Source organism: Peromyscus maniculatus, chromosome 21 (assembly GCF_049852395.1).
Source record: "Peromyscus maniculatus bairdii isolate BWxNUB_F1_BW_parent chromosome 21, HU_Pman_BW_mat_3.1, whole genome shotgun sequence".
Classification (NCBI taxonomy): Eukaryota; Metazoa; Chordata; class Mammalia; order Rodentia; family Cricetidae; genus Peromyscus; species Peromyscus maniculatus.
This window is the reverse complement of record NC_134872.1, coordinates 49175442-49203153: the sequence shown is the minus strand read 5'-3', so window position 1 is coordinate 49203153 and position 27712 is coordinate 49175442. Positions and strand designations below refer to the sequence as shown.

Genomic DNA, 27712 nt, shown 5'->3' with positions numbered 1-27712 from the left:
GAAATACATAACTCCAGCTCCAGAGTACCAAACCTCTGGCCTCTGTGGGCACCTGCACACTAACACACACACACCACTCAAAAATGTTAGCTAGACATGGTACATGGTGGTACACACCTTTAATCCCAGTACTCTGGAGGCAGAGGCAAGTGGTTCTGTGAGTTCCAGGCCAGCCTGGTCTACACGAGATGCCATCTTAAAAATAAAAACAAGAGGCTGGGCGGTGGTGGCGCACGCCTTTAATCCCAGCACTCGGGAGGCAGAGCCAGGTGGATCTCTGTGAGTTCGAGGCCAGCCTGGACTACCAAGTGAGTCCCAGGAAAGGCGCAAAGCTACACAGAGAAACCCTGTCTCGAAAAACCAAAAAAAAAAAATAAATAAATAAAAAAAAATAAAAACAAGAATAGGGATTATAGTAGGAAAGAGAAAGTCAATTAAGACAAATTAAGCCATACCTGTAAAATAAGTTTTATTTGATTTTAAAACAGTCAATGTGAAAATTTCCCCAATCTGGGAGTAACAGTCTAGAGCCAAGGTTAAGAGAGCCAGGCCTCCCTGGAGCCTGAGGCCCCTGAAGTCCCACCCTCTCTCTGGAAGGGACGGTGGGAACAGCTGAGGGGAGCCCTGAGTGAGTCCACCCTTGTCCCTAGGTCCAGCTGGGCCAGGCCAAAGAGCAGCTCATGCAGAGGAAAAGAGTACTTGGAGGTCAGGAGCCTCAATGATACCGTCCCCTAACAACCAAAGCTCCTGGACAGGAAGGAGAACGGAAAAAGAACACTGGAAGCCGGGCGCCTCCCCGTGATAACACCTGGACTGACTTGGGACTCAAGTGACTTATTACCTTTGGAGAAGAAGGATTCCAAGAGGAAAAGAAAGTGTCAGGAGGCAAGCCGGCACCAATCGGTGCCAATGCAGCTGCAAGATTTGGTGTGGGCCCCCTTCACATAGGACACAGAGCTCCCCAGGTCTGAGGAGAGTCAGGAGCCAGCCGCACGCAGCCACGAGGGGTGGTGGCGGGGAGGCGGTGGCCTCAGCTGAGCAGGGTGCCCTGTTCCTGCGCCTGCGTCAGGCTGTCCTTGCGGTGCAGGCGGTGCACCCCCATCCTCTTGGGGCTGCGCTGAGGGCGGCTGGCAGTGGGGAGTGGCCAGGCCCTGCCATCAATGTGGGAAGTGTGAGGTCCATCCTCTGCACCCTCATCACCAGGCAGCAGGCTCTGGCGCTCTTCCTCAGGGCTGACAGGCAGATTCAGCATTTCCTCTTCCTCCTCCCTGGGACAGGCAGAGTCAGGCTCTGTTGGCAGCAGAAGTCCACTCTCCTGGTGTGGGGAAGGTGGTGGGGCCTCCGCGGGGCTCGGGGAGAAATGCAGCTGTAGCTCAGGGAGGGCATCGCGTCCAAAGGCTGTGCGCTGGGCCACAGCAGCGGGAGGCGGGGTGCGGTCCACAAATGCACGCTGCCAGCTGGCCAGCAGGTCCTCCTCGGAGCTGGCAGAGCTGGCTGGGGCACTGAGTGCTGAGGGGGCTGGACTAGGTTGGTGATGGGGTGAGCCTTGGGCTGAGGCAGGACTGCTAGGCACTGGGCTGCGGTGGACGCGCTCACCCCCCTCCTCCACCAGGCTCAGGGAGATGGCCTGTCGAGTGGCGTAAGTACAGTTGGGTAGGGGACTGTTGCGTGGAATTCGAATCTTATCCTCAGAAAACTCGATCACCTTCCGACCAGGGTACAACGGGTGTGGTGGAGACGGGGTAGGGTAGGGACTCAGCTTCTCAAAGGCTGGCGGGGGCAGCTCCTCCTCTGGGGAGCCGCCTGCAGTACTCAGAGAGCAGCACTCCCCATTGGGGTGTGGAGAGGGACTGCCAGGGGCCGGGGGGCTGGCTGAGTCACCCGGAGCATCCCCACTCATGTCCACATGCACGAAGACATCCTCCGCCAAGGGGCGTCCGGCACTGCCTGACTGGGCTGAATTGAGCAGGAGAGACTCCGGTTTCTCCAACACCCGGGCAATGACGGAGGTAGGCACCACAGCCCCTGCGGCCAGGCTGGAAGAAGGGCTGGGGCTGGCGGCCTCCTGACCACTACGCAGATGTTTCCTGACCATGTCCTGTAGCTCACAGGGTAGCTAGGGTAAGAGGAGAGGAGCGAGACATGAATGAGCCCCGCTGAAGATAGCTTGACTCATAGCAAAAACAAGAGCCACCACGTCCTGGTTAATCCTGTGCGCTCAGCTTTTAAGCTTCTACACAACCCGACTTCCCAGAAAAAAACAACTGGTACTGTATTTAACATGAAGTTAACCAGCTCGACTGCTAAGACCTATGTACACCAAAACATCTCTTTCCTGTCTCAGGCGGCTTGTGCCAAAACCAGACTTGGAGAGTGCCAGCCACTCCAGACCTGCAAGTGCCTCCAGTCTGCAGGCCAGCTCAGCCTTGGCTTGAAGAGGGAAGGGGTCAGATGGGCTGTCTTAGGGTCAAGGCTAACAGCTCTGGCCACCCCTTCTTCCTGCACAGGCTCCTAGGGCTGGCGAGTACCTTACAAAATACTAACAGAGCCAGCTCCAACACCAGTAACCGGCCTCAGTGGCACCCAGGAAGTGCAACCCAGGGGCAAGAGGAAGGAAGTGGAAAGGGAAGTCAGAGGAAGTAGAAGGCAGAGATACAGAAAGTGGACCGAGTCCTGACCAGGCGGAATGGTGCCGGGCAGGTGTCACTCACATCAGCAAGCTTGTGGTTCCGGAAGTGGGACTTGTTGCACTTGAGGAGCTGCACAGCCAGGTTGCAGTCCAGTCGGTACCGCTCCTGCAGACAGAGACCTGCTCAGAGCCCAGCCCGCCCAAGGGTGCAAATGGAGCCACACCGAGGATGGGCACATACATTGAGCTCCTCCAGCTTATTGATGGTATTCTTGGCATCCAGCAGCTTGTTAGTCAGCTCCACAATCTCCCAGTCCAGGGTCTTTCTATCCATCTCAGCCTTCTTGATCTGCAGCACAGACTTGTGGTAAAGCCAGCCCGGACCCCAGCCAGCCCTCTCCCTCCACCACCTCCAGCCCAGAGACACAGGCCACAGGTGCCAGGGCAGCCAAGGCAGACAGCAGACATGACGACAGACAGGAGGAGACTCGGCGTTTCTCCTGCTCTGCAGGCTGCTCATGAGGAGCCGTCTGAGAAGAACCTAATGCCATGGGAACCCAGGGCGGAGGCAGACTACCCATCCTTTGCGGGGGCTTAAGGGACTCAAGGCACTAACATCTCAGAGGCAGGAACTGCAGCCAGGGACTAAAGCCTGTGTGGGCATCTGTCTCCGAGATCAGCTAGGAGTGGGCGTCTGTGAGAGTAGCTGGCCGGGCACAGAGGGGGAGCTTCAGCTCCCTTAACGTGTACCTACAGCCTGGGCTTGCTGGCCCTGCAGCTGGGAAGTGGGAAAGCGCTGAGGGCTGCTATCAGCCAGCGCCTCTGCCAGAGCCAGGAGCAGAGCCCCAGACCCGGTCTCTCCCAGGGTGGAGGCACTGACTACTAATGGGCCTCACAGTGACGGGGAGAGGGGATGTGCTCAAGGGCAGAGGGAAATGGCCAAGGCCCACCATCCCTGATACGGACCAAGGAGGCCAGAACCAGGGGGAAAAAAAACACAAACTCAGACGCAACTGCAAAAATCCAGCTGTGGCTAAGAGAGGCCTGAGAGGAGAATGCAGCAGCAGCGGTGGCGGCATGAGGGGAGACGAAGAGAGAAGAGAAACAGTGTGAGCATTAACAGTCCCGACTGGCACAGGACACTGCAGTCCCCTCCCCATCACTGCCATGCCCTCCCTCCCCAAGCCCCAGGGTGAAGGACATCCCTCTGGCAAGCCCCAGCCCACTGCGATGCTAGTCCCGTCTGCCAGCACAGTACCAGTGTGTGCAGCTTGTCCTCCAGCTCCTGGTTGGTCCGCTGGGAAGCTGTGTAGCTGTTCTGCAGCCTAGAACACAAGGCGGAGAGCCCGGGTCAAGATCCTGATTTCAGGGCCACCAACCTGCTCTACAGGGGACTCTGGGAGAGCCCCGGCTTTCTACACAGAATCAGCCTCGTGGGAGCTGAGGCTCTTGCAGCTAACTTCCCACGAAGGGGGAGACAGCTGGCCCTTTATTCCCACACCTGCGGAATTTGTCTTTGAACTTGTCCAGCTCCTCACGGCTCTGGCCTAACTCCAGTTCCAGACAGTCTTGTCCTATTTCCAGCTCCCGCTCCAAGGCCTCAGTGCGTCTGGTGGCTGAGGCCAGGCGTCGGCGAAGCTCTTCATTCTCCTGCTGCAAAAGTCTGGGGCAGGGGGACAGGGGGCCATCAGACAGCTAACCCCGGAGCGCCCGACAGGACTGGGAAAGGACAGGACAGACAAGCGTCCTTCAGTGTCAGTCTAGCTAGGGGACTCTATCCACAGGCCCTCTAGGTTGGAGACGGGATGGGGCGGGAGCAGAGGGTTTGGTGTAAAACACTCCGCTTTGCCCCTCACCAGCACAGAACAAAAGGTCACCACCCAAGCCAGCAGGCCACCAAGCCTCGCAGCTCCAGTTTCCCCACTTCATAATCAGGCTTCTCCATTATTAATCTCTTGGGAATCCAGGCCAGCACTGCTGCTCTCCGGGAGGCCTCTAACGCTGACAGGAAGGGGCAGCTGGCACGGGGGGGGGGGGGGGGGGGGGCACTCTAGAGCCGGGAGCTGGGCGAGGGCTCTCCGCGAGGACCCGTCCTCGGCCCACAGATGGAGGAAAACCCTTCCCCAGGGAGAACATGTACAGCACTGAGCCCTAAGACACCCCATCCAACCTCTACCTCTGCCGAGCACCAGTGCTCCCTAAGACACCCCCATCCAACCTCTACCTCTGCCGAGCACCAGTGCTCCCCAAGACACCCCCATCCAACCTCTACCTCTGCCGAGCACCAGTGCTCCCTGGGCTGCGTGTGGCGAGGAAGGCATGGACACACCCCAACACAAAAGTTGTAAACTTACTTAAAACTAACATTTTTTTCTGCAATTTTTGTTTGTTTTGTAACATCGAGTCTACGGCTCGAGCGTGAACAAGTGTAGGTCACAACACTGTGCCACACTGTCAGAAGTTGGACTGTCAGAAGGCCAGATGCAGGGGGAAACCCGGTAGTACCAAAAGCCTACAGCAGCAAGCGGAAGGGGCATAGTGCACAGGTGAGTGACAGACGGACGGACGGACAGTACTCACTTCATCCTCTCTGCGTCAGTCAGGGGCCCCTGGACAAAAAACAGGGAAAGCCTGAGACTCAGATCCAGCCACGGCCTCCTGGCTGGCTCACACTTCAAACAGCCCTGGAGAGGGCCATGTAACAGAACAGAGTGGCGGTGCTCTGGGTGAAACCCAGTCATGTCTGGATGAGCTTAGAGTGCCCTCTCCCATGCCCACCAGAACATTCTAGAACCTCTTCCAACATCTACCCTGAACCTGAAGCCATCTTCCCAGGTGAGCAGGTACCCATGCCATCTCGTCCCCAAGAAGAAAGCACCTCTCAGGCATCCACCCAGCTCCTCACAAGCATGGCACTGACTTTCTAGAGAAGTCAGTCAAGGCACACTACAGAAGCTGTGAGCTGAGAGAGCCCTCTCAGCCCCTACAGAGGAAGATGGACAGAATCAGGACCTTGGAGGATGAGACGGAAGAACTGAATGGCTGAGAGTCTCTGGGGTACAAAATGCTATGGGGCTTTTGGTTGGTGAGTGTTTGCTTGCAGGTTCTCAGACAGCCGAGGCTGAACTCAAACTCACTGTGCAACTGAAGGTGACCATGAACTCCTGACCTCACCGCCTCCATCTTCCGATATACGTAAGCACCACCGAATGGTTATTCTGTGTCTTGCTTTGAAGGCCCTGCCCCAACTTTCCTAAGCTCTTACAATGGTCATGACCCAAGCGCCAGAGCCCAGCCAACAGAGCAGGCCCAAGCTATGCAGAAGGGACACCTTAGAAGTGCAGGCCATAAGGAAGCCAATGAAGCAAACAGCTCAGATCAGGACCCTACTCAGCAATGCACTAGTGAAGGCTTCATCCCCCTTGACCTTAGTTCCCTCTTTGTAAACCTGAAAGTTTTATCTAATGTTGCCTCAACTGCAATGAACAAATGGTGGCACTTTCTCCCTAGACTGTCCCAGGAGGCCAGGACACAGCTGACGCTCAGCATCTGAGACTGGACTGTGTGCACTGTGGGGTGGGAGGCAGGCTGACAGCAAGCTCCGGGAACCACCCATGCTCACTAGACTGGAGTGTCTGACAGTTGACCACAGGCCTCCTAAGAGCAAGCCTAACATGGTTCCTGGCAGAGAGTACCAAGTCATCAAGTTAGCTGGGTGAAGGGCCGGACTTCCGAGGGACAGTGGAGAAGAGCTACTGTGGTGGGAAGCAGCTGGAGGGCCACCTCCTCAGGTCCCTAGAGGCCAAGGCTGAATGACTTTTCCAGCACAGAGGGCCCGACAGTCCAATGGGCTGGCTGGTACAGGGAGAACTGCAGTGTTCGGGACGACTCTGCTGAGCTCAGAGACCACGGCTCCCTGGGACAGGAGCACACACAGACAGCCCACCGGCACCGCCACAGCTCCATCAGTCATTCTCCTGCCCTAACGCACGACCAGCACCTCGGGCCCGGGAAGCCAGCCTCCGCCAGCCAGGCCAGATCGCGATCTTGCTGACCTCTTGCTCGAGCGGGGACACAGGAATCTCCAGACGCAGCTCCCGATGCTCTGGAGGTGCCTTCCGGTACGGTTTCTTAGCAGGGGCAGCACTGGTCATTCTGGAAGGAAGGTGCAGGCTTGTCTACCTGCCAAGAGAAGCCAGAGAGAGAAAGGCTCAGAGATGCGGGGAAGAGGCTCTGAAGGACGGCTCAGTGGGTAAAGGCACTTACTGCTCCTGACCATCTGACATCTGTCCTCAGAACCCACATGATGGTAGGAGAGAGTCGACTCCCACAAACTCCCTAACCTCTATAGCTGGTAATGTGGCACACGCACACCTGCGCCAAGCATTCCCACGCACACACGCACACACGCACACACGCGCACACACACACACATGCACGCGCACACACGCACACCTGCGCCAAGCATTCCCTCACTCACACACACACACACACACACACACACACACACACACACACACATACACACACACAGACACACACATACACACACACACATACACACACACACACACACACACACACACACACACACACACACACACACACACAGGCAGCAATGCGCATTTGTAATTCCAAGTACTGGGGAGGCAGAGGAAAGAGAGTCCTAAATTGATGCCAGCCTGGGCTACATAGTCAGACTGTTCACAACAAAAACAAAACAGTGCCCAGCACTTAGGTAAAGTTAAATACAGGTTTGCTTCCCATAAACCGTGAACAAACCTTAAGAGTCTGAGGATACTGACCCAACCCAGGCTCCTGGAGAAGTGTCTCCAAGCTGAGAGCACTCTCTGGACACTGCCAACAAAGGCCAAGGCCATCTGGCCCCAAACACACTCTCTTGTCTGACCAGCTCCCACTAAAAGAGCGCACCTACCCAGCACCTCACCGCCAGCCTCCCAGAGAGAACCAAGTAGGGACAAGGGCCTGCCCATCAGGACATACCGTCTGTTCCCTGGCAGCGCGCTCTGCTCTGCTGTCCTCGAGTCAGATGTGTCAGCTTTCGGCTCTCCACATCCCACAGCCCCTCCACTTCCTCCAGCCAAGAGCTCCTGAAACTAGAGAAGGGAAGAAAGTGGACACCAGGTGTCAGCCGCCTGCCTGCCCAGTTTGCGACCTGGAAGGCTCCTGGAAAGTAGCAAGCAGGGAGCCCACAGACAGGACGGGGGTTAGGGGGAACGCGGCAGAGGCAGGGTAGTGGCCAACTCAAAAGAGAGACAACTGAAGTCCTGAGCACCCGCCTTTCTCCAGACAACGCCTGTGTCCATGCACACGCATTCACTGTCTCAACTTCCCACACGCCCCGTTCTGGAAGAGGACTGCTACCACTCTTTTTTGGTTTTGTTGTTTGGAGACAGGGTTTCTCTGTGTAGCCCTAGCTGTCCCGAACTCACTCTGTAGATCATGCTAGCCTTGAACTCACAGAGATCTGCCTGCCTCTGCCTCCTGAGTTCTAGGATTAAAAGTGTGCACCACCAATGCCCGGCAGATCTGGTACTATTCTTTTTTTTCTTTCTTTTGGTTTTTCAAGACAGGGTTTCTTTGTGTAACAGCTCTGTCTTGGAACTCTATTTGTAGACCAGGCTGGCCTCGAACTCACAGATATTTGCCAACATCTGCCTTCCAAGTGCTGGGATTAAAGGTGTGAGCCACCACCGCCCGGCATCTGGTCCTATTCTTATTTCTACCCCATGTGTCCTGCTCATCTCCTAGGCTTCTTAGGGTCTCAACAGCCAGGGAATTTGGGGGACAGAGGTTGCAAATGAGACTACCAAGGGTCTAGCAGAGGAGCAAGAGGACGATGGTGCTGGAGAGAGCCCCAAAAACGTTCCACAAGAAGCCCAGAGACCGCTTCTGTGTACAATGGGTCACTAAACTAAGCAATGAGCAAAGGTAGGTCCAAGACAGCAGACCCGAACTCAGCATTAGGAGCAGTGGTTCCCAGTCAGGTGAGTTCGCCCCTGCTTCTCTCAGGGACAATCGCAGGTGTCTAGAGACATTTTCAGTTTTCAAAATCCGCAGAGGCGGAGGTACCACGGGTAAGTCAAGGCCAGGACATTGATGAGTTAGCCTACCGTGAGCAGGACAGTGACCACAACAAAGAGCAGGCAAGGCCGAAGGTCAACAGTGCTGAGGTGGAGAGCTGCCGGTATACACAACACAACCGTGGGCTGGCAGGACGGCTCCAAAGGCAAAGGTGCTTGCTGCCAAGCCTGCTGACCCAAGTTTGACCTCGGGGACCTACGTGGTAGGAGGAGAGAACTGACGCCCACAGGTGCTCCTCTGCCCTCCATATGGTCACTGCAGCAAGCATGTGCCTACGCACATACACTCAAAGTAAATGTAATCGAAAAAATGTAAGGCCAAGTCTGGGGAGCCAAGACCCACGTTTCCAGGCCCAGCTGCTCTGCACCCTCAAGTGCCTGAGTGACACGCTTCCCCACCGCAAAGCCTACTCTGCGCCTATGCACATGGCTGAGCCAAGTGACCTGCCAGGTCCCTCAGTGCCTCGGGATTCCGAGAAGCACCTGCAATACGCTGGGCGGCCGCACGGGGGCAGCAGGCGCCACGGTGAGCAGAGGAAATGGCAACCCTGGGGCTCTCTGAGCACAAGAACAATCTCTTCCCACCCCCGTCAACCCAAACAGAGCTGGGGGCTGAAGGAGGCCTTGCGGGCTAAAGCATGTGTTCCTACTGTTGGGACATGCCCTGGCCACGACTCCTGTCACATTCCAGCAGGCCTGGGGCATCAGGGTGGGGGCAAAGGAGGGCGGGGAAGCAGGAGCAGCTCCCTCCTCTCTACGGTCCCTGGCCTGGGTTTGGGGGAAAGTAGCAAAAGCGTGAGCCGCCAGTCTCCGCCCCTTTGACAGGAGGCAGAACGTGTCCCCACAGGGCACAAGCAGCATGCTGTCAGGCTGACTCCCTGCACAGGAATCTGGGAGGGCCAGAAAGGACACCACATTCCTGGGGTAAGGGGAACAAACAAGATAAACCACAGGTCCTCTGTGGCTGTCCTCCAGAGGGCCCTGGAGTAGGGACTCCTATGGCCTGAGGGAGGGGCCTAGAAAAGTCCCAAACCAATGCAGGTACCAGGCCCTAACTCAGAGGTGTCTGTGTGGGTGTGTATGCCTGGAAAACAAGGTAGGACCAGAGCCATGGACTAAAGGGCAGACAGGCAGTGGAGCTTCTAGAAAATGAGGGGAAAGCTCCCAGAGCTAGCCGCTGCCTTCTTCCTGTCCTGGCCCGTCTTTCCCACCCCCACCCCCACCCCCACCCCCACCCCCACCCCAGGGCTGAGGAACCTTCACTCTGCAAGCTCCCTGTGTGCCTTCTCCTCCAACCTTGGCCTCTCCGTTACTTACCTGCTCCAATTCCTGCCGAGGCTCACCCTCTCTCCTAGGCACCAGGGCACTTAGGAGGGGCAGGCAGACACACTCAGGAATCTGGAAATTCTCTCTGTGGGCAGAGCTGCCTCACTGGGGCACCGCGTCCTCTAGCCTGCCCTGCCCTGCCCTGACAGTAAGTCCTGGCTGCAGCTATGAGAATGTTTTTATTTTCAGGTTTCTCTGAGGCTCCAGGCAATCTGGTGTGCTGGGTTGGGGGTGATGTGGGTATGACAAGGACAGAGACAGAAAATGGAGACAGGGACTCTAAGGATGGAGGTGGGGAAAGGCTGCTTCTCTACCAGACCCGGGAAGTAGGGACAGTGTGCCAGGGAACCTTCCGGGTTCCCCAACTCTACTTCCCAAGGCAGATCTGCGCCACTCCCTGCCCCGTGTCCATAAATACCAGGGCATGTTGGGACACCTGGGCCTGCATTTCAATTCCCAAAATCTACCAAGTGCCCTGGATCCAACCTGTAAGGGACAGCACTGGAGAGCCTTGTCCAGGACTAGAGAACAGCCCGGGGGAGAGTGAAGAACAGCTGGATTTGGAGGCCCCCAAGCTGGGAGAAGATAAAAAGGTGAGTTAGAAAACATCAAAGCAGTTTCACCAGGAAGTCTGAGCTACCAGCTGTGGTCTCCACTGACCACAACTCCTTTACCTAAAGGTTTTCCAGAGTTCAGCCCAAGGAAGACTTCTAACCCTGTGCTGACAAGATGCCCTGGGCCACCAAGGGCAAGCCATAGCCAAGGTCAGCCTGTGGGGCCTCAAGGCCTCTAGTTGCCAAGTTGACTCTTGGAGGAAGATCTGGCAATGAGCAGGAAGAACTCTACTCCTCCCAAATACCTGGGCCTTAGGAGGCAGGATTAGATGGCTCAGGATGGGGGCACCAGCTTGTACACTGGGTCTGTACCAAGAGCTGTGCCCAGGTGGAACCCTGGCCGACCCAGCATGGGCTGTGGCTCTTCAGATGAACCTGCTGACCTCAGTGAGATACGCCCAAACACCCTGAAGCAGGAGAAGAAGGGGCTCTCCTCACCCCCACCCCACCCCCTCCCAGCTCCCCCTCCTGTGCTACATAGCATTCATTCTTCACTGTTCACAGTCAGTTCCGAGGACAGACTACCCATATCTGCTGGGGAGGAGGGTGATAGCCTGCTAATTGCCATGTTGCAATCTGCCAGTCAATGCGGCCGCCTGTTGCCACCTGCCCTGTATTAAATACCTTCTCCCTGATTACAGCCCATGGGGCACGATTGCCTGCCTTCAGAGAACAAAGTCTACTTTCATTAGAAATGGGACTCGGCATGCACAGAGGACCTGACTGCGGACCCACTGAGCAGCTGAGCAGAGTGCGGGGAGATAAGAGCAAAGCACCTGACTGCAAGCAGCTAGCCAGTGTCAGTGACTCAAAGGACCCCACTCCAGCCAGGTGCTGGGACTCATGTCTACCCCCTTTTGGATGGGTATGGCCGTCTGCCACTGATGCCGTCTCCTGGAGATAGATGGAGAAGAGAAACCTCTCCAGACCCGGCTCACTCTAACTACTGTCCCTGTTCTTCTTGCAGCCAATGTTCCCGAGGGACGGCAGCAGCAGGAAGGAGCCCACGAGCCTGGGATGCTCTCCTACCCCTTCCTGCCACTCTCCTGAGGCTTTCTGCCTACCAAGGACTCAGGGCCAGCATCCCCACTCCATCACTAGTTCAGAAGAGGGACAGGACTGGATTCAAAACGGATGTGGCTCTGGGCCTTGTCTCATGCCAGCCTTCTTCCATTAGAAGCCTGCTCCAGCTCCTCAAATTCTGCACTATCAGTAGGGACAAGTTCACTGATTGGATCAGCATCCAACCCAACTAGACCATCTCCCCACTATCCACCAAGACCTTCTTTAGGAAAGGAGGTCATTTATCTGGTCTCAGAGTACTGTGAAACCTACTGATAAGTGCTCACAGCAGCAAATGAACTAAGTTAGCGGGGAACCTTGAGGGTCAATGAACCCGACCTTTTGAATCAGGGTGGGGCCCACACTACAAGTATCTTTAAAGTCTTTCCTCATAATGCTTCCAAAGAAGTTAGTAACTGCTACTGCTTTCTAAATGAAAGGAAAATCCAGCACTACTCAGAAGACAGCTGAGCTATGTGTAGAGCCTGAATTCCCTGGGAACCTAGCAGGATATAAATAGGTAATAAAACAAACACCAGCCCTTCTGAAAGCCCCCACCAGCCCAAATCACAGCATCCTGATCACACAGGAAACAAGGTATTGCCTTAACTTTCCTGAGCCACAATGCCAGATATCGAGTTTCTGACCTCTGCAACCTGGGGAAGTTGCACATCACAGGGGTAGACAACATGCTTGCCATGTAAACCTAGATGGTTCTGAAGCCTCTGAAATCCAGGCTCTGCCTCCATCGAAAGCCTCCGAACATAAACCACTGTGTTGCAAGGGTCAAGCCTATGGCAAATGACCCGGGAATGCAGCCCTGAGAACTCCCATGATGTTCCCGCCTCTGCAACAGAGCCCTCCACTGGGCCTGCTGCGAAGAGAGCAGTCCTCAGGCCAAGGCTGGATTTGGCCTTCCCCACTGCACCCCCACCCCCTTCATTTGCCTCGGCCCCCCGTTTCCGGCATGCAGCTGTTTCTGAGGTACATGAGCAAAGCCCTCAGCAATCCTGGGCGCGTGGCAGGCAGGCAGGCAGCCAGCGGCTCACAGGGTGGGGCCTGGGCAAAGATGCTGCTCTGAGCTGATGACTAGGGTAGGAGATGCCAGTCTGTGCCCAGACCAGCCCTGCCACCCCTCCAATAGCGATACATGCCTCTGGGCAAGTACAACCTCACCCTCTTGGGATAAGCTGCCTCTAGCTTTCACCTGCCCCTACACTAAGCTGAAGGCCCAAAAGGGAGAGAATCATTCTAAGCACTGTCATCATGAAGCCTCAGAACCAGCGCGGGTGACCTGTGAGAACTCACCTGGTTCCCCACCTGAACAAACACCTTGTCTATCCACTTGGCCTCTCACCCAGCAAACACTTGACAGGAACAAAGGGTTTGAAAAAGACTACTGATGCTGATCCAAGCAAACCAAAGCCTCCCCAACCACAGGAGTGCCAGAAGGGTCCAAGTCCATGGCCTGCACTTGACAGTGGACTCCATGCCCTCCCCTAAGGAAGAGAAAAGCAGCAACCCTGGCCGGCCTTCCTTTCCCTTTTCTAGTCAGAGCCAAGCCCAAACCGCCCTCAGCTTGCTAACTCTACACTCCTAGGGAGCCTGGAAGCATCTATGTCCCTCCTATTCACACACACCCTTCCCACACTGCAGTCAGGCCCCTGCCTTCTCCCTCTCAGCCAACAGAAACGGCCTGGAGGACTTGCAAGTCTCAAGGCTCCAGGCCGGCCTCACCTTCAGAGCCTGGAGACACAGTTTATGTAAAGAGCTACTTGTTGGACTGCCAGAGAACAAGGCAACTGATCTTCGTGGGATTGTCAGACATCCCGTCTCCGTTCCAAAGATGGAGGAAAGGGCCTAGGGTAGCAGCTTCTCCATGCCAGGCAACACTCACCAATCTCCAGGAAAGGCCAGGACCTTTCCTGCGCCTAAGGAATCCAAGGCCCTGCCTCATCTCACTGAGGTGCCCTTCCCAGTTCTCGGTTAAAGTCCGCCTGACACTGAGTGGAAACAGTAAAAGACCAAACTCCACCTCCCAGAGCAAAGGCGACCAGCGGGAACAACATCATTACACAGATCCCTGAATCTGGCATTCAGTTTACTCCTCTCTCTGACCAAGAAGTCTCCAGAGCCAGGCCAAGGTGAGCCTCATTCTCCCAACCAAGAAGAGAACCTAGCTGGGCAGTGATGGCGCACGCCTTTAATCCGAGCACTCAGGAGGCAGAGGCAGATGGATCTCTGTCTGGTCTATGGAGGGAGTTCCAGGACAACCAGGGAGGGCTACACAGAGAAACCCTGTCTCGAGGGGAAAAGAAAAAAAAAGATGATAACCTAACTTCCTATTCTGAGTGGGAATAATGGTGGAACTATCCACATTCACCCTCTTGACAGGGAGGAAAACTATCTGGGGTCTGGAAGGCGTATTCCTGTCCTCTCTACCTGTCTCTAGCAAAGAAGTGGGGACAGCCTGGGAAGTGAGGGAAAGTCTCCAACTCCTTGTCGCTAAAAGCACAGGAATCAATTTGTTTGTGGGGGCCTGAGATGTCACTATGGAAGAAGGGGAGAGGCAGAGGAGTCCTGTAGCAGGCCATCTCTCTTCTGGCCATGAAGGGGGGGTGGTTTGAAGGAGACCGGCCCCTTAGACTCATGCACCTGAATGCTTAGTCCCCAGTTTGTGAAGTAGGAGGAGGTGTGGCCTGTCCACTGGGGTGGGCTTTGTGGTTTCACGTGACTCCCAGCATTCCTAGTGTCTGTCTCTGTGTGCTGGTCCGTTTCTGTCTCTCTCTCCCTCTCTCTCAGCTGCTCTCTCACTCTGTCATCAGACTCAACCCTCTGCAACTCTAAGCCAAGTTCAACGCTTTCTTAGAATTCTAAGTTGTCTTGGTGTTTCACACAAGTAACTTAGACAAAGGAGGTACATCCCGCCCACATCATGGAAAACAGGAAAGGCAGGGGCCCAGAAGGTGGAGGGAGCAAGGCTGAGTGAGGGAAAGAGGCAGGCAGCCTGGAGAGAACACTGGAGGACGCACACTTCTGGTGGCACCCCAAGGCAGGTTAGCTAGCCAGAGTCAGACTCACAGGGTTAGTGTCTTCTCGCCAGCCAGCCAGCTCTCCTGGTTAGTGGTGTTAGCAACAGACTCATGGTAGACACCCTCCAGGCACTCCATATAAACAGACAGCTGGGGGTGTGAGCAGCCCAGCTCTGGAGCTGCAGAGAGAGAGCACAGAAGACCAAGCTGCAGGATCCCTCAGGACTACACTGTACTCTCGTCCAGGAAAGCACCTCCAACTTACTGTGGGACTCAGGGGCTCCCACCGCCAGAAAGCACTCCGGGAGAGACCAACACCCCACCTTGCCAGCAGTGAGTCCAGCTTACTGACCCGTACAACAAGGCTCTCTGGTTGGCCAAGAGAAGGCAGCTATTGTGGAAAGCTCCCAGTCTCTCTAGTTCCCAGACACTGCTGCCAGGCTGCACCAGGACTCTGCACACTGGCTTGTAAGAACCAACCCTCCCACAGCTGCGGCTGCCACCCGGCCAGGCCTATGCCAACAGAGTGTATTACACCACCTCCCACAGACCGAGGGAAAGAACACTAAGAGGCTGTGGGGGTCAAAGGCTGTGACAAGAGCTGCTTCAGAACACACAGCACAATGGAGCAGTGTGCAACCTAGCCCAGAGCTGGGCCACTCAGGGAAAGGTGGCACACTGCCACCTCACAGTTTCCACAAGGCCAGACAGATGGCTCCCCAGGGAGCCCTCAGGAGACCCCAGAAAGTGCAGATGAAAGCCCAGCCAGGCTCCCCAGCCTCCAACAGGGGCTTTTCCACCCTCTCAGAATCCTAGTCCTCCCAATACAGCAAGCCAGGAGAAGCACCACCACCTTCCCAACGCCTCCAGAAACATCCTGGGGGGCGTGCTACACTCCAGCCTAGAGAGAGACCTGGAAGTCAGATCAGCCACAACAGTGGAATCTGACAAGATGGGTCCCCTGGGGCAGCAGGACTGGAAATTCGCTTCCAACATATCAGGAAAGAGCAGAAAGCTCCTCAGCCCCGCTTGAGAAGCCCTGCAGGCAGAGCAGTGATGAGCAAAATGGGAAGTACCGTCTCCATGCTGCCCCCACGAGGGTCCGGCAGTCAGCCCAGCTGCCCAGGACACTGAAGCAGGAGGGTGACGAGTTCAAGACTAGCCTGGGCAACTGAGACTTTGTCTCAAAATTTTAAAAAAGGGGGAGGGGGGGATGTGTGCTGAGGATATGGTTCAGTAGTCGAGTACTTACTTAGCATGTGTTAGACCCTGGATTTATTCCCCAGTACGGCACAAGAAAGAAAGTGCCAGTAGATTCCTGAATTGCCCACTTACTGAGATCCCCATATTGCTCTGTCTACTGTCCCCAAGCTTAAAAAAGCCTGCACGTGACTGGAGAAAAGACAGTGTGGTCTAGATCAGTGGTGCGCACCCCTCCTGACGCTGCGACCCTTTAACACAGCTCCTCGTGTGGCGCTGACCCCAACCATACAATGATTTCCTTGCCACTCCCTAACTGTCACTCTGCCAGTGTTGTGAATTGTAACACTGTAAATCTGTCTTTTCCAATGGTCTTGGTGACACCCGTGGAGAGGTTGTTTGACCCCCAGGAGTCTCCACAACCCCTAACCTCCTAAAGATGAGGGGAAAGCCTGCCCACTGACAGACAACCCTCAGAACCCTTACCCACAGGCACTCCAAGACAGCAGCTAGGTCTGCTGCTTAGCCTTCTAAAGGTAGGACAGCAGTGTGCTGTGGTAGCACTCGCCTTAACCCCAGCACTCAGGAGGCAGAGGTGGCTGGATTTCTGTGAGTTCAAGGCCAGCTGGGTCTACAGAGTGAGTTCCGGGACAGCTATGGCTACACAGAAAAGCTCTGTCTCAAACAAGCAAAGAAAAGAACAGAACACTGGGAGTGATGGTGGATGCCCAAAATCCTAGCACAGAGTCTGAGGAAGGAGGATTGAAAGTTGGAGGCTAGCATGAACTAACCTTGTCTCAAAAAAGAAAAAAAACATAGTAGATCCAATCTAGCCTGGGCTTCAGAGTGAGATTTTGTCTGAAAAGGAAAAAAAAAGTCCTATGTGAAAAGTTTTTTTGCACCCCATAAGCCTCTCCGCCAACGAAGCAATGCAATCAGACCAAATCAGAGGGAATTAGAAAAAGCCCCAGTTTAATGGGTAAAGCATTCCCGAGTGATTCTCCAGACAAGAGACTGAAAAATGACTGTGTCTGTTTTCTGGGATGCAGTTTAAATACCCTATGGGAGAGGTCTTGAGCATCTCTGGGGGAGGAGCCGTGTTTGGCAGGACTTTCTGAGGGGAAGGGTCTGGGCAGAGAGGTGGGGCTTCCACCAGAACATTCCAGACTCTTTGGGTCTGTGGATGCCAGGGCGCCAGCGGCTGAAGTGAGCTTCCACTAGAACACTAAGAACTGGAAAAATCTTACCAGAGAGCTCTCATCTGCTTTAGCCTGCTCAGGAAGGATGGGCTGGGTCACATGGCAACCAGAGATGCTTAACACTTTCTCAAAGGACTTCAGCTAAGGACCTTGCTCCTAAGTAGCCTCAGACTCAGATTTTCCCCTAACAGAGGGAAGACAGGTTACCAGTGACTCAGTGTGGTACATGCTTCGAGATCACTGAGGACAAGAAACGAGCTCAGGCAGAGATCTGTGCCAGACACCATTGCTCTTCAGAGAACTGGAAGCTCTTCCTGATCTGACTGCAGATTCATGCTGGAGTGCCTTGCACGGCTGAAGAGATCCTAACTTCTAGAAACAAATTCCTGTGGTATGTGTTGAGAACTGGCATCTTGAAGACTGTTCCCATCAACTGCAGTGGAAAGGAAAATGCACACAATGGATGGTGACTCAGAAACCAGCCCTAAATTCAGGAAGAGCATCAGGAAGGGCCGGGGCACCAGACCACAGGAGGGCCTCAAGTCTGGCTTCCTCAGTGCCTGCAAACATCCCTCCGGGTTCTCCAAGACACTTGGGAATGTGGGTCCCAAAGCACTCTGTGCTGACTAGCTTGTCAACTTGACACAAGCTAGAGTCATCAGAGAGGAGGGAGCCTCAGTTAAGAAGATGCCTCTACAAGATTGAGGTGTAGGTAAGCCTGTAGGGCATTTTCTTTATTAGTGATTGATGGGGGAAGAGCCAAAGATATGTGGGTGATTCCACCCCTGGGCTAGTTATCCTGCGTTCTGTGAGAAAGCAGGCTGATGAAGCCATGGGGAGCAAGCCAGTGAGCAGCACCCCTCTGTGGCCCCCACATCAGCTCCTGCCTCCAGGTTCCTGCCCTGTTGGAGTTCCTGTCCTGACTTCCTCCATGATGAACAGGGATGTGGAAGAGTAGGCCAAATAAACCCTTTCCTCCCCAAGTTGCTTTGGTCATGGTGTATCATCACAACATAGTAGACCTGACTAAGACACACTCCATCTGGTCATTGGCTGTATGTCACCTTCTCTCTAGTGACGACAACCCACTGTGATCCACTGCTCACACACTGGGGAGGTCACCTCCCCAGGACTGGGGAGGCCGGCAGTCACACGGTGGTCCACCGAGAGTCTCTGCAGCCCAAGACAGGAGCAGCGCTGCAATCTGACTCACAGCTGATCTCTGACGGTGCTCCCCTTCTCATGCTGGTGTCCTCATTATTGCTTCATCATAAGAAAGGAGATACTCTCCATTTTACTCCCTACTCAAAAATGTTCCTGGCTTCTTGACAGAAATCAAGAAGCTTATTCTAGCTTGAATTAAAAAACAAAGGGGGGGAGGGGGCTGGAAAGATGGCTCAGAGGTTAAGAGCACTGACTGCTCTTCCAGAGGTCCTGAGTTCAATTCCCAGCACCCACATGGTGGCTCACAACCATCTGTAATGAGATCTGGCGCCCTCTTCTGTTTACATAATAAATAAATTTTAAAAAAGTCCTTACCCATAGAGTCTCAAAACTGAGATTCAACAAATATTTAAGGACTGTCTTTCACATGCCAAGAACCATGCTATGTGTTGCGATCTCGCTGTCTCTAAAGTTCAATACCCCTGGAAAATCAGAACAAATAAACAAAAAACCACAGCACTCCTATTTCGCAGAAAATGAGACAAGACTCCCACAGGTGAAGAAACTTGTCAGCACCGCACAGCTGGCACAGTCCTACCTGCAAACAAGCCCACCCAGCCCCGAAGCACAGGCTCTCACACAGTCCCAACACTCAATGCACAAATCCTTCCAACTGGGCTGAGCGGTCCCCACACGTGGTCAACAGAGTGCCCTCACCACGACATACTGCGCACTGGAAAAGAGGCTCTAACAAAGATCCAGAGGCTTACAGTTTGGAAAGGAGAGAAGGCAGGCATGCAGCGGGCATGGTAGCAGAGAGCTGACCTACAATCCAGGCGTTCAGGAGACAGAAGGAAGACAAGTGTGAAGTCACTCTGGGCTACACAGCGAGCCCCTGTTTCATTGTTGTTGTTGTTGTTGTTGTGTGTTTTTTAAAGAGCTGGGGAGAAAGCTTCTCACAGAAGGCCCAAAGAAGTCAGGTCCTGGTGTGGAGACATTGTGGATGAGTGCAGTGGACAGGTCAGAGGAGCTAAGTGAGTGGACGACGACGACGAGAGCGGGGAGGGAGCCACGAAGAACAGGATGGAGGGAGCGGTACCCAGTGACGCGGTCTAACGGGCTGGACTGGCTAGTTGTCTGTTTGCGCCAGCTTTACACAAGCTAGTGTCATCCGCAAAGAGGGACCCTCAACTAAGAAAAACTGGGACCACTTTCTTGATTAATAAATGATACAGAAGGGCCCAGCCCACTGTGGACAGCAGACTGACAAAGCTATGGGTCAAACCAAGGTATGAATGGGCCCTCCACGATCTCTGCTTTGGTCCTTGCTCTGGCTTCCTCAATGATGGATTGTAACAGGAAGTGAAAAAACCCTTTCCTTCCCAAGTCACTTTTGGACAGTGTGGGTTTGTGGGTTTTTGTTTGTTTGTTTATTTGTTTGTCTGTTGGTTTTCTGAGGCAGGGTTTATCTGTGTAACAGTCCTGGCTGTTCTGGAACTCACTCTGAAGACCAGGCTGGCCTTGAACTCCACCTGCCTCTGCCCCTCTACCACCCAGTGCTGAGATTAATGGTGCTCACCACCACCACTCAGCATTTTTTTTAAATAATGTGCACTGGTGTTTTGCCTGTGTGCGTGCCTGTCAGGTCCCCTGGAACTGGAGTTACAAACAGTTGTGAGCTGTCATGTGGGTGCTGGGAATTGAGCCTAGATCCTCTGGAAGAGCAGTGTGTATCATAGGAACAGAAAACAAACCAGGGCAAGGGCCAGGATGCAAGGTGCTTTTTTGCACGCCAAGCTAGAAAGAATAAACTTTAAATTAAATAAGGGAGAACCACAGTATTTCCAAAGGCACAGGCTGAGTTTGGTTTTTTCTGGAGACAGGGCCCCAGGATATAGAAGAGGCTGTTCTGGAACTAAAAAATGTGCCTTGGTACTTGAGTGCTTGGATATAGGTTTGTCATCATGCTTGCTGGAAATACGAAAGTAAATTCGACAAGTCCTTGATCTCAGGACACTTCAAGTCCTGTGACAGCCAGACAAAACAAAATAGGCAAATACAGTATTAGACTCAAGCCCAGAGATAAAGAGAGACAGAGTCCGAAAGAAAGGGGCCTTTAAGACAAGGGCAAAAAGGAAGCTGAAGGGAGCGAGGAGAGGTGTCCAGGAATATAAGCCTAAAAGTTCGAAAAATTGAGCTAAGTCCACAGGGCTGCTGAGAAACTGATCTCCCGGGTGTTGTGGCACATGCCTCAATACCACCACACCGGGGGCACCACTGGCAGATGTCTCTGAGCTCCAGGCAAGACAATGCTACATAGGGAGACCTTGCCTCAAAAATTAAAAAAATAAATAAAATAAAATAAAAAAAGCATGATGCCCTCTTCTGATCTCTGTGGGTATCTACATTCATGTGCACATAACCACACATACACATATTTGAAAAAAAAAACCTCTTTAATCAGGAGGTGGTGTCACATAACTTTAATCTTAGCACTCGGGAGGCAGAGGCAGGCAGATCTCTGAGTTCAAGGCTAGCCTGGTCTACAGAGCAAGTGCCAGGACTACACAGAGAAACCCTGTCTCAAAAAAACAAAACAAAATAAAAATCTTTAGAAAAAATAAAAGCCTTTCAAACACACAGAAAAAATAAAAGCACACAGACTCAGCTTATCAGGAGTTCTTCAAATCTGGTGAGAAGGCAATAAAGGGATGAGATTCCAATGTAATGCTCAAATATGGGCATTTCAAGAGAAAACGAATTTAAACAATGGCAAAAGAGGGGGACTGGTTCAAAACCCCCCTGCCTTCACCGGCAGCCTGGTTACAAACCCTCCTGCTGCCGGGCGGTGGTGTGCACGCCTTTAATCCCAGCACTCGGGAGGCAGAGGCAGGCGGATCTCTGTGAGTTCGAGGCCAGCCTGGGCTACCAAGTGAGTTCCAGGAAAGGCGCAAAGCTACACAAGAGAAACCCTGTCTCAAAAAACCAAAAAACAAACAAACAAACAAACCCTCCTGCCTTCACCGGCAGCCTGGTCACTTGCTGAGACAGAATCCGAAGGCAGCAAGTCCGAAGATCTCTACTACAACACACAGGTGCACTCCGTTAAGAGAACGAGTTGCAGCATGTCTGACTCCTGCACAAATCAAATCAAGGCAAAGTATGCTACCCTGGGACCTGCGGCTTCTAGACAATGGGGGAGGGGCACAAGACTGCCAGGTACCACAACAGACAGGAAAGTTCATGATGGGGCCAGGCCAGATGTCTCAGGGAAAGTCCACAGACCTGGGCCTCCAAGTCCCCTCAAATCCGGTTATATACCAGGCACGTGCCCACTGGCAGGCTGGAGAGTCACTGAAGAAAAGATGGCCCTGAGGGTGTGTTAAATAGACAGGACATGACTCAGAGAAGAGCCGGGTAGTCCAACCTGAAGCTGGCCTCCGCCCTCAGGCTGCGGCTGCCCCTGCCTGGGAACGGGAGACTCACTCACATCCTGCACCAGGGCCTGCACCAGGCAGCACAGCTTTTCAGGGTAGGAACATCTGTTTTCCACTCTCACCAAATGTGAGAGGAAGGAGCTATTTAAAATGCCACCTATCTTTTCCTCTGCGCAGGCTGCTACTTGGAAAAGAATGAGTATACACAGACTATGAATTTAATACTGTGACTACTTTATCTCCCCATGTCAGTATCAAAACCAAACGACAACCTTAATGTTTACGTCTACATTGACACAAAGGAACACATCCCTCTTAGAGCATGCTTCCAGTGCTGTGCTGTTCTGAAAATAGGTTTGGTACGTAGCCCTGGCTAGCCTGGACTCCCAAGACCATCCTCATGCCTGTCTCTGGCCAGGGGCACTCCATGCCCGAGTTACAGTAGATCCCAATGTCACTTTGCAGTGGGTAGTCACCAAACTGAATCCTGAAAGGAGAGAACGGGTCTGGCCAACACGGCACAGTGGGCTTCCTGAGCACTTCCTCTGCCTTATGTATTCTTTCTAAGGGTAAACAGAGGCCTGAGATGAAGAGCTGGGTTCCAGAAAAGACATGTTTCCCATGGGTGTACCTCTAACTAACCAGACAAGCAAGAGCTACAGCTGCAGCACTGTGGAAGCTGAGGCAGGAGGATTATCTAAAGCCCGGAAGTGTTGTGGATTCAGTTCAGTGGTAGGGTACATGCCTAGCTATGTGAAGTCCAGGGTTCCAGAACCACAGAACAACAAGGTGTTCAGAATGCTGTGGCAAGCTGGGCCACAAAAAAAAAAGGTAACTTCACATTAATACAAATATTTGGGTGGGGAGGAGGCTAGAGAGCTATCTCAGCAGTTAGGAGCATGTACTCAGAGGACTCAAGTTCAATTCCCAGAACCCACATCAGGTGGTTCACAGCATGTGTAACTCTAATCCGGGGGGTATTCCACCTTCCAAGGGCAGCTACAGTCACATGCACATATCCATACCTACACACACACACACACACACACACACACACACACACACACACACACACACACGCACGATTAAAAATAAAATAAATATATTTTTAAAATAGTAATGATAACTTTTTTTTTTCAGTCTGAGTCTCACTATGCAGCCCTGGCTGGTCTGAAACTTGCTAAGTAGACCAGACTGGCCTCAAATTCAGAGATCCAACTGCCTCTCCCTCTTGAGGTCTAGGAATAAAGGTGTACACCTCTATGCCTAGCCCCAAAATAATTTTTTTTTAAATTAATTAAATTTGCTGGGTGGTGGTGGAGCACACCTTCAATCCCAGCACTTGGGAGGCAGAGGCAGGAGGATCTTTGTGAGTTCAAAGCCAGGTTGGTCTACAGAGCAAGTTCCAGGATAACCAAGGCTACACAGAGAAACCCTACTTTGAAAAAAGAAAAAAAAGATTAAATTTAAAAGCAAACCAGCTCATTTAACTGCTGAGCCAGGTATCCTGAGTTCACATTCTATAGGGCTCTGCTGCTTACTAACTGGGGACCTCTGAATAAACGACAACCACTCTACTTCATTTCTTCATCTGTAAAATAGGATGGTATCTTCCTACAGCTGTTACCATAAAAGGTAGCTAGTGCATACAAAGTGCTTCCAACATCAAACACAGAGAATGTCCCGAATATTCACTATTATTACTGCTCAACAGCAAATACAAAACTTCCAGCTTCATAGCATCTTTTTTTTTTCTTTTCTCTTTTGGGTTTTTCAAGACAGGGTTTCTCTGTGTAGACAGGGTTTCTCTATATAGCTCTAGCTGTCCTGAAACTCTCTCTGTAGACCAGGCTGGCTTCAAACTCACTGCCTCTGCCTCCCAAGTGCTGGGATTAAAGGTGTGCTCTACCACCGCCCATATCATAGCATCTTAGCATCACTTTAAACAGCTTAATTTAGACAGCTGTCTAAAAAAAGATAATTTTGATAATCTTAATTTAGATTATCAAAAGGCTACACTGCACCTTTGTAGCATCGGGCCAGCAGCCCACCAGTACTAATCCTCCAGAAATCACAGGGTCAACCATGGGGCATAGAGCAGTACTGAGACCTGATGGGCATAACAATACTTACCAAGTATCAGATAGAATCGGAGCACATTAATGCATGAACTTTTACAACAAGCCTGTGAGATAGGTGCCCTTACTGTCCCCACTGAGCAATGAGAAACTGAGGTGCACAGAGCTATGCAATTAAGAAAGGTCAAATACTACTGTCAGATCCAACTAGCAACCTGGCTCTCTGCGTCGGTTTTAATTCTTTGGTTTTGTTTCTGAAACAGGTGAAATATGTTATGTAACTTGAGCATGGTGGTCCTGAACTCCTGACCCTCCTGCCTCATTTCTCAAATGCTAAAGTTACTAGTGTATACCAGCTTCAATTCTTTTAGCCACTCAACAAATTGTTCTTTTTTCATCTCTCGCCCGTCCCTTCTTGGAAACAAGGTCTATGTAGACAAGGCTGGCCTCAAACTACCAACCCTCTTTCCTTAGCCTTCTGAGTGCTAGGACTACACGTGTGTGTAGTTCTACAGTTCTAGCTGATTACAGTTCCCAAGGACTCACATACACAAATTCTCCTCAGGGGAAAAAAAGGTTCCCAAACCTCCAGAGATGAATTTACAGCTAAATCTCATCAGATCTTCAGGTTCCTGGAAACACTGAGGCCAGACTAGTGACAGTGACTGAAGGTGTCCCATCTGGAGTAAACTTCTGGTGGTGGGAGTGCATGTGCAATGAACAAGACATGATTAGTGAGCATCTAGATCATGCCAGACCTTCCAGTTCAATCATCACACAGACACAGGTCCCAGAATAGACTTCACTATAGAACCTGACCCCACTGGGCATAGAGCTGGACTCCTATACACTCAGCTACTTGAGACGTTGAGATGGGAGGATCGCTTGAGCCCAGAAGTCTAAGTCTAGCCTAAAAAACAATCCCAAAAAAGAAAAGAAAAAAAGAGAGGGGAAAATAAAAAAAAACACAAGCTGGTCACAGTCACTCCATGTCTATAATCCCAGTAACTGGGAGGGACATGAGTTAGGAAAAGAGCAGTCACAAGTTCAAGACCAAGCTGAGTCATACAGTGGGTTCCAAGCCAGACAGAACCAAAGTGAGACTGTCTTCAAAAAACAAACCAACTGGGGACTGGAGAGATGGCTCAGCAGTTCAGCATATACACTGCTTTTGTAGAAGACGCAGGTTCAATTCCCAGCACCCACACAGCAGCTCACATCTGCTTGTAAATCCAGGGGATCTGATGCCCTCTTCTGACCTCTGAGAGCTCCTACACACACATGGTGCACATACACTCAGGTAAACATAAATGTACAAAAAACAAATAAATAGAGGCTGGAAAAATGACTTAGCAGTTAAGGGCACTGGTTGTTCTTCTAGAAGACGTGGGTTTAATTCTCAGCACCTACATGGCATCTTACAACCATCTGTAACTCCAGTTCCAAGGGATCTGACACCCTCTTCTGGCCTCCAAGGGCACCGGGCACAAATGTAGTACATAAACATATGTGCAGGCAAAGAGCTCATAAACATAAAATAGAAACAAATATTTTAATTAAAATAAATATTTAAAATTAACTACTTAAGCCAGGCACAATGTTCCATACCTTTAAAACCAGCATTTAAGAGGCAGAGACCCATTATCTATGAGTTCATGGTCAGCCTTGTCTACATAAAGAGTTTTAAGCCAGCCAGGGCTACACAGTGACTCAAAAACAAATCCTAGCACTCGGGAGGCAGAGGCAGGTGGATCTCTTGTGAGTTCAAGGCCAGCCTGGTCTACAGAGCTAGTCCAGGACAGCTAGGGATACACAGTGAAAAAAAAAAAAAAACAACAACCCACTAACAACAACAACAACTCTGTGTCTGCCCAGGCCAGCAGCGGTGAGGACTGTACTTGTACTCTGTCTTCAGTCCTTTCCCTCCAGCAGCGGGTCCACTGTGTGGAATGCCATGATTCCTCTGAGCAGCTAAAAACGATTACTGTTTTCTTTTTAAATGTGATTTGACGGATGAAGAGAAAGTTAACAGAAGAGGGCAAGTCCATAATTTTTCTTGCCTTTATCTCACTGGTCCAACCGCAAAGTAACATTTTATCAGGGGTCTCAAGGATACAGAGTGACCTAAACTTTCCCCAAGTCACACTGAGCCCTTACTACGCAAGCTCATCTGGGTTTCTTCCTATTCCTGCCCTCCCCTCTTCCTCTCACCTGGGGACACAGCTCCCCCAGGCCACACCCAAGGAACACTAGTGAACTTTGCTTACCAAAAGAAAAACGGAAAAGCAGACATGCAGCTTTTGGGACATTTGGGAGTTGCCCATAAAAAGACCTCAACCTCAGTGAACCCCATCAGAAATTTGCTTTCTTATAACTCTATCACGTCACCCACAAAAGGTCTACTTCCAGGCAGAATGTCAAACTGATGGTGTGAGGGGGAATGGAAGAAGATATGGTGTACAAGTGGGCAACTGCTTTGTGACAGGAATGTGTTAAAATACTTCTAGCCTGTTCTACATAGTGAGCTCCAGGCCAGGCAGGGCTACACAGTGACATCTTATCTTGAAAAAAATTTTTTTTAGTTTCCACTTGCCCGAGTTGCTTATACAGATGAAGGCAAACAAACCTCAATTCTACACCAACTCCCAAGAGGGAGCCAGCAATCTAACCAAAACACCAACTTTAAGGATCACAGTCAACAGACAAACTCTCTGGAAGAGCAACTTTCTCTTATTATTCTATATTAACTGACCCTCCAAGCCCATGGATCCTCTCCCAGGGAGAATGCCACTCAGAAACCTGTCTTTGGAGACCATCTTACCCGCTCTGGGGTTGGGCTGGGGCAAGTCGCTACCTCTTCTTTCCGGGCAGGCAGTGTGGTTTCTTCCAGACCCTGGGGACCCCGGGTCTTCAGCTGAAATGGGACAGATGTTGCTACAGGAGCTATGGAAAGGCTGATCTAAGCTTGGCAGGGGGTCATTTGCCTGGCTTCGGTCCGCTCCTTGGGAGACCCGCCCTGCAAACTCCAGATCGCTCTCTCTCCCAATCCTTCCCGACGGCACCCACAGGAGCCCTTTCCCTTCCCACTGGCCTGAGGGAGTCAGGCCTCTGTCCCAAACCCCAGGTTTCTCTACTCCCAGAGAAGTAATTCTCTTTCAAATCGCGAGCGATCGCTCCTCCAGACTGCGAACCACACCCACTTCTGGCTCCCCTCCCCCTTGCCCCGTCTCCTCCCCTAGGGCAGCCACGGGATTACAGGCCCCCTGCCCTCCGCCCCCGTCGGTGTTGGTTGTTTTGCTTTTCGCCTCCAACCCTCCTCCATCCTCCACCTGGGAGCTGGTCCCTCCCTCCACCCCTGCTCCATGCCAGGGCCCCGCAATCCCCCCACGTCTCGCCTCCCAGCTCGCCTACTCAAAATCCCACAACAAACTTTCCGCCGCGGCCGAGTCTTCAGGCCGCCATCTTGCCGCGGGGCAGGCCGGGTAGGGCCCAGGGCCGCGGGAATCCCCACGCACCCGGCGCCGCGCGTCATCGGAGGCGGGGCCTGGGGCGGGGCCTCGGGCCGAAGACCTGGGACTCCTTGCGATGGGGGTGGGAATGTCCTCCAAGCAGGTTTTGGAGACCTGGCGGGAGGAAGAAAGAAGGTGATGTCAGGAGTAGGGCACAACTGCGGGAAAGGGGGGAAGACTGTCCCTGCGTGAAAACTGGGGAACACCGCTCAAAAATACGGTAGGAGATGCCCCTCATCCAAAGAAAAATACCAACACATCGCCAACCTGCCCACCTCCCGCGCCCGCCCAGCCGGCTCTCAATGGCTGGCCTAGAACTCGCTCTGTAGAAGAGGCTGTCCTTGAACTCACAGAGATC

General features: G+C 52.5%; 1 protein-coding gene across 15 annotated transcripts; it reads right to left on the bottom strand.

The window, feature by feature from the left end:
* Positions 1-452: 452 nt before the first annotated feature.
* Positions 453-27371, bottom strand: Tjap1 (tight junction associated protein 1). 15 transcript variants are annotated; one of them, XM_076557761.1, is made up of 14 exons: positions 27276-27371; positions 26667-26759; positions 17215-17599; positions 16759-16825; positions 14817-14946; positions 7634-7746; positions 6685-6811; positions 5210-5238; positions 4131-4292; positions 3888-3954; positions 3644-3673; positions 2871-2978; positions 2712-2795; positions 453-2116 (listed from the first exon to the last, which is right to left on the bottom strand). In XM_076557761.1, the coding sequence occupies exons 7-14, from the start codon at positions 6781-6783 to the stop codon at positions 1031-1033; spliced, it is 1665 nt and encodes a 554-aa protein (XP_076413876.1). In that variant the 5' UTR covers positions 6784-6811; positions 7634-7746; positions 14817-14946; positions 16759-16825; positions 17215-17599; positions 26667-26759; positions 27276-27371; the 3' UTR covers positions 453-1030. The 15 variants fall into 15 exon arrangements, with proteins under 15 accessions (XP_076413876.1, XP_076413882.1, XP_076413869.1 ...); XM_076557767.1 differs by lacking the exon at positions 3644-3673 and having other exon boundaries at positions 17374-17599; positions 27257-27344; XM_076557754.1 differs by lacking the exons at positions 16759-16825; positions 17215-17599.
* Between the last annotated feature and the right edge of the window lie 341 nt (positions 27372-27712).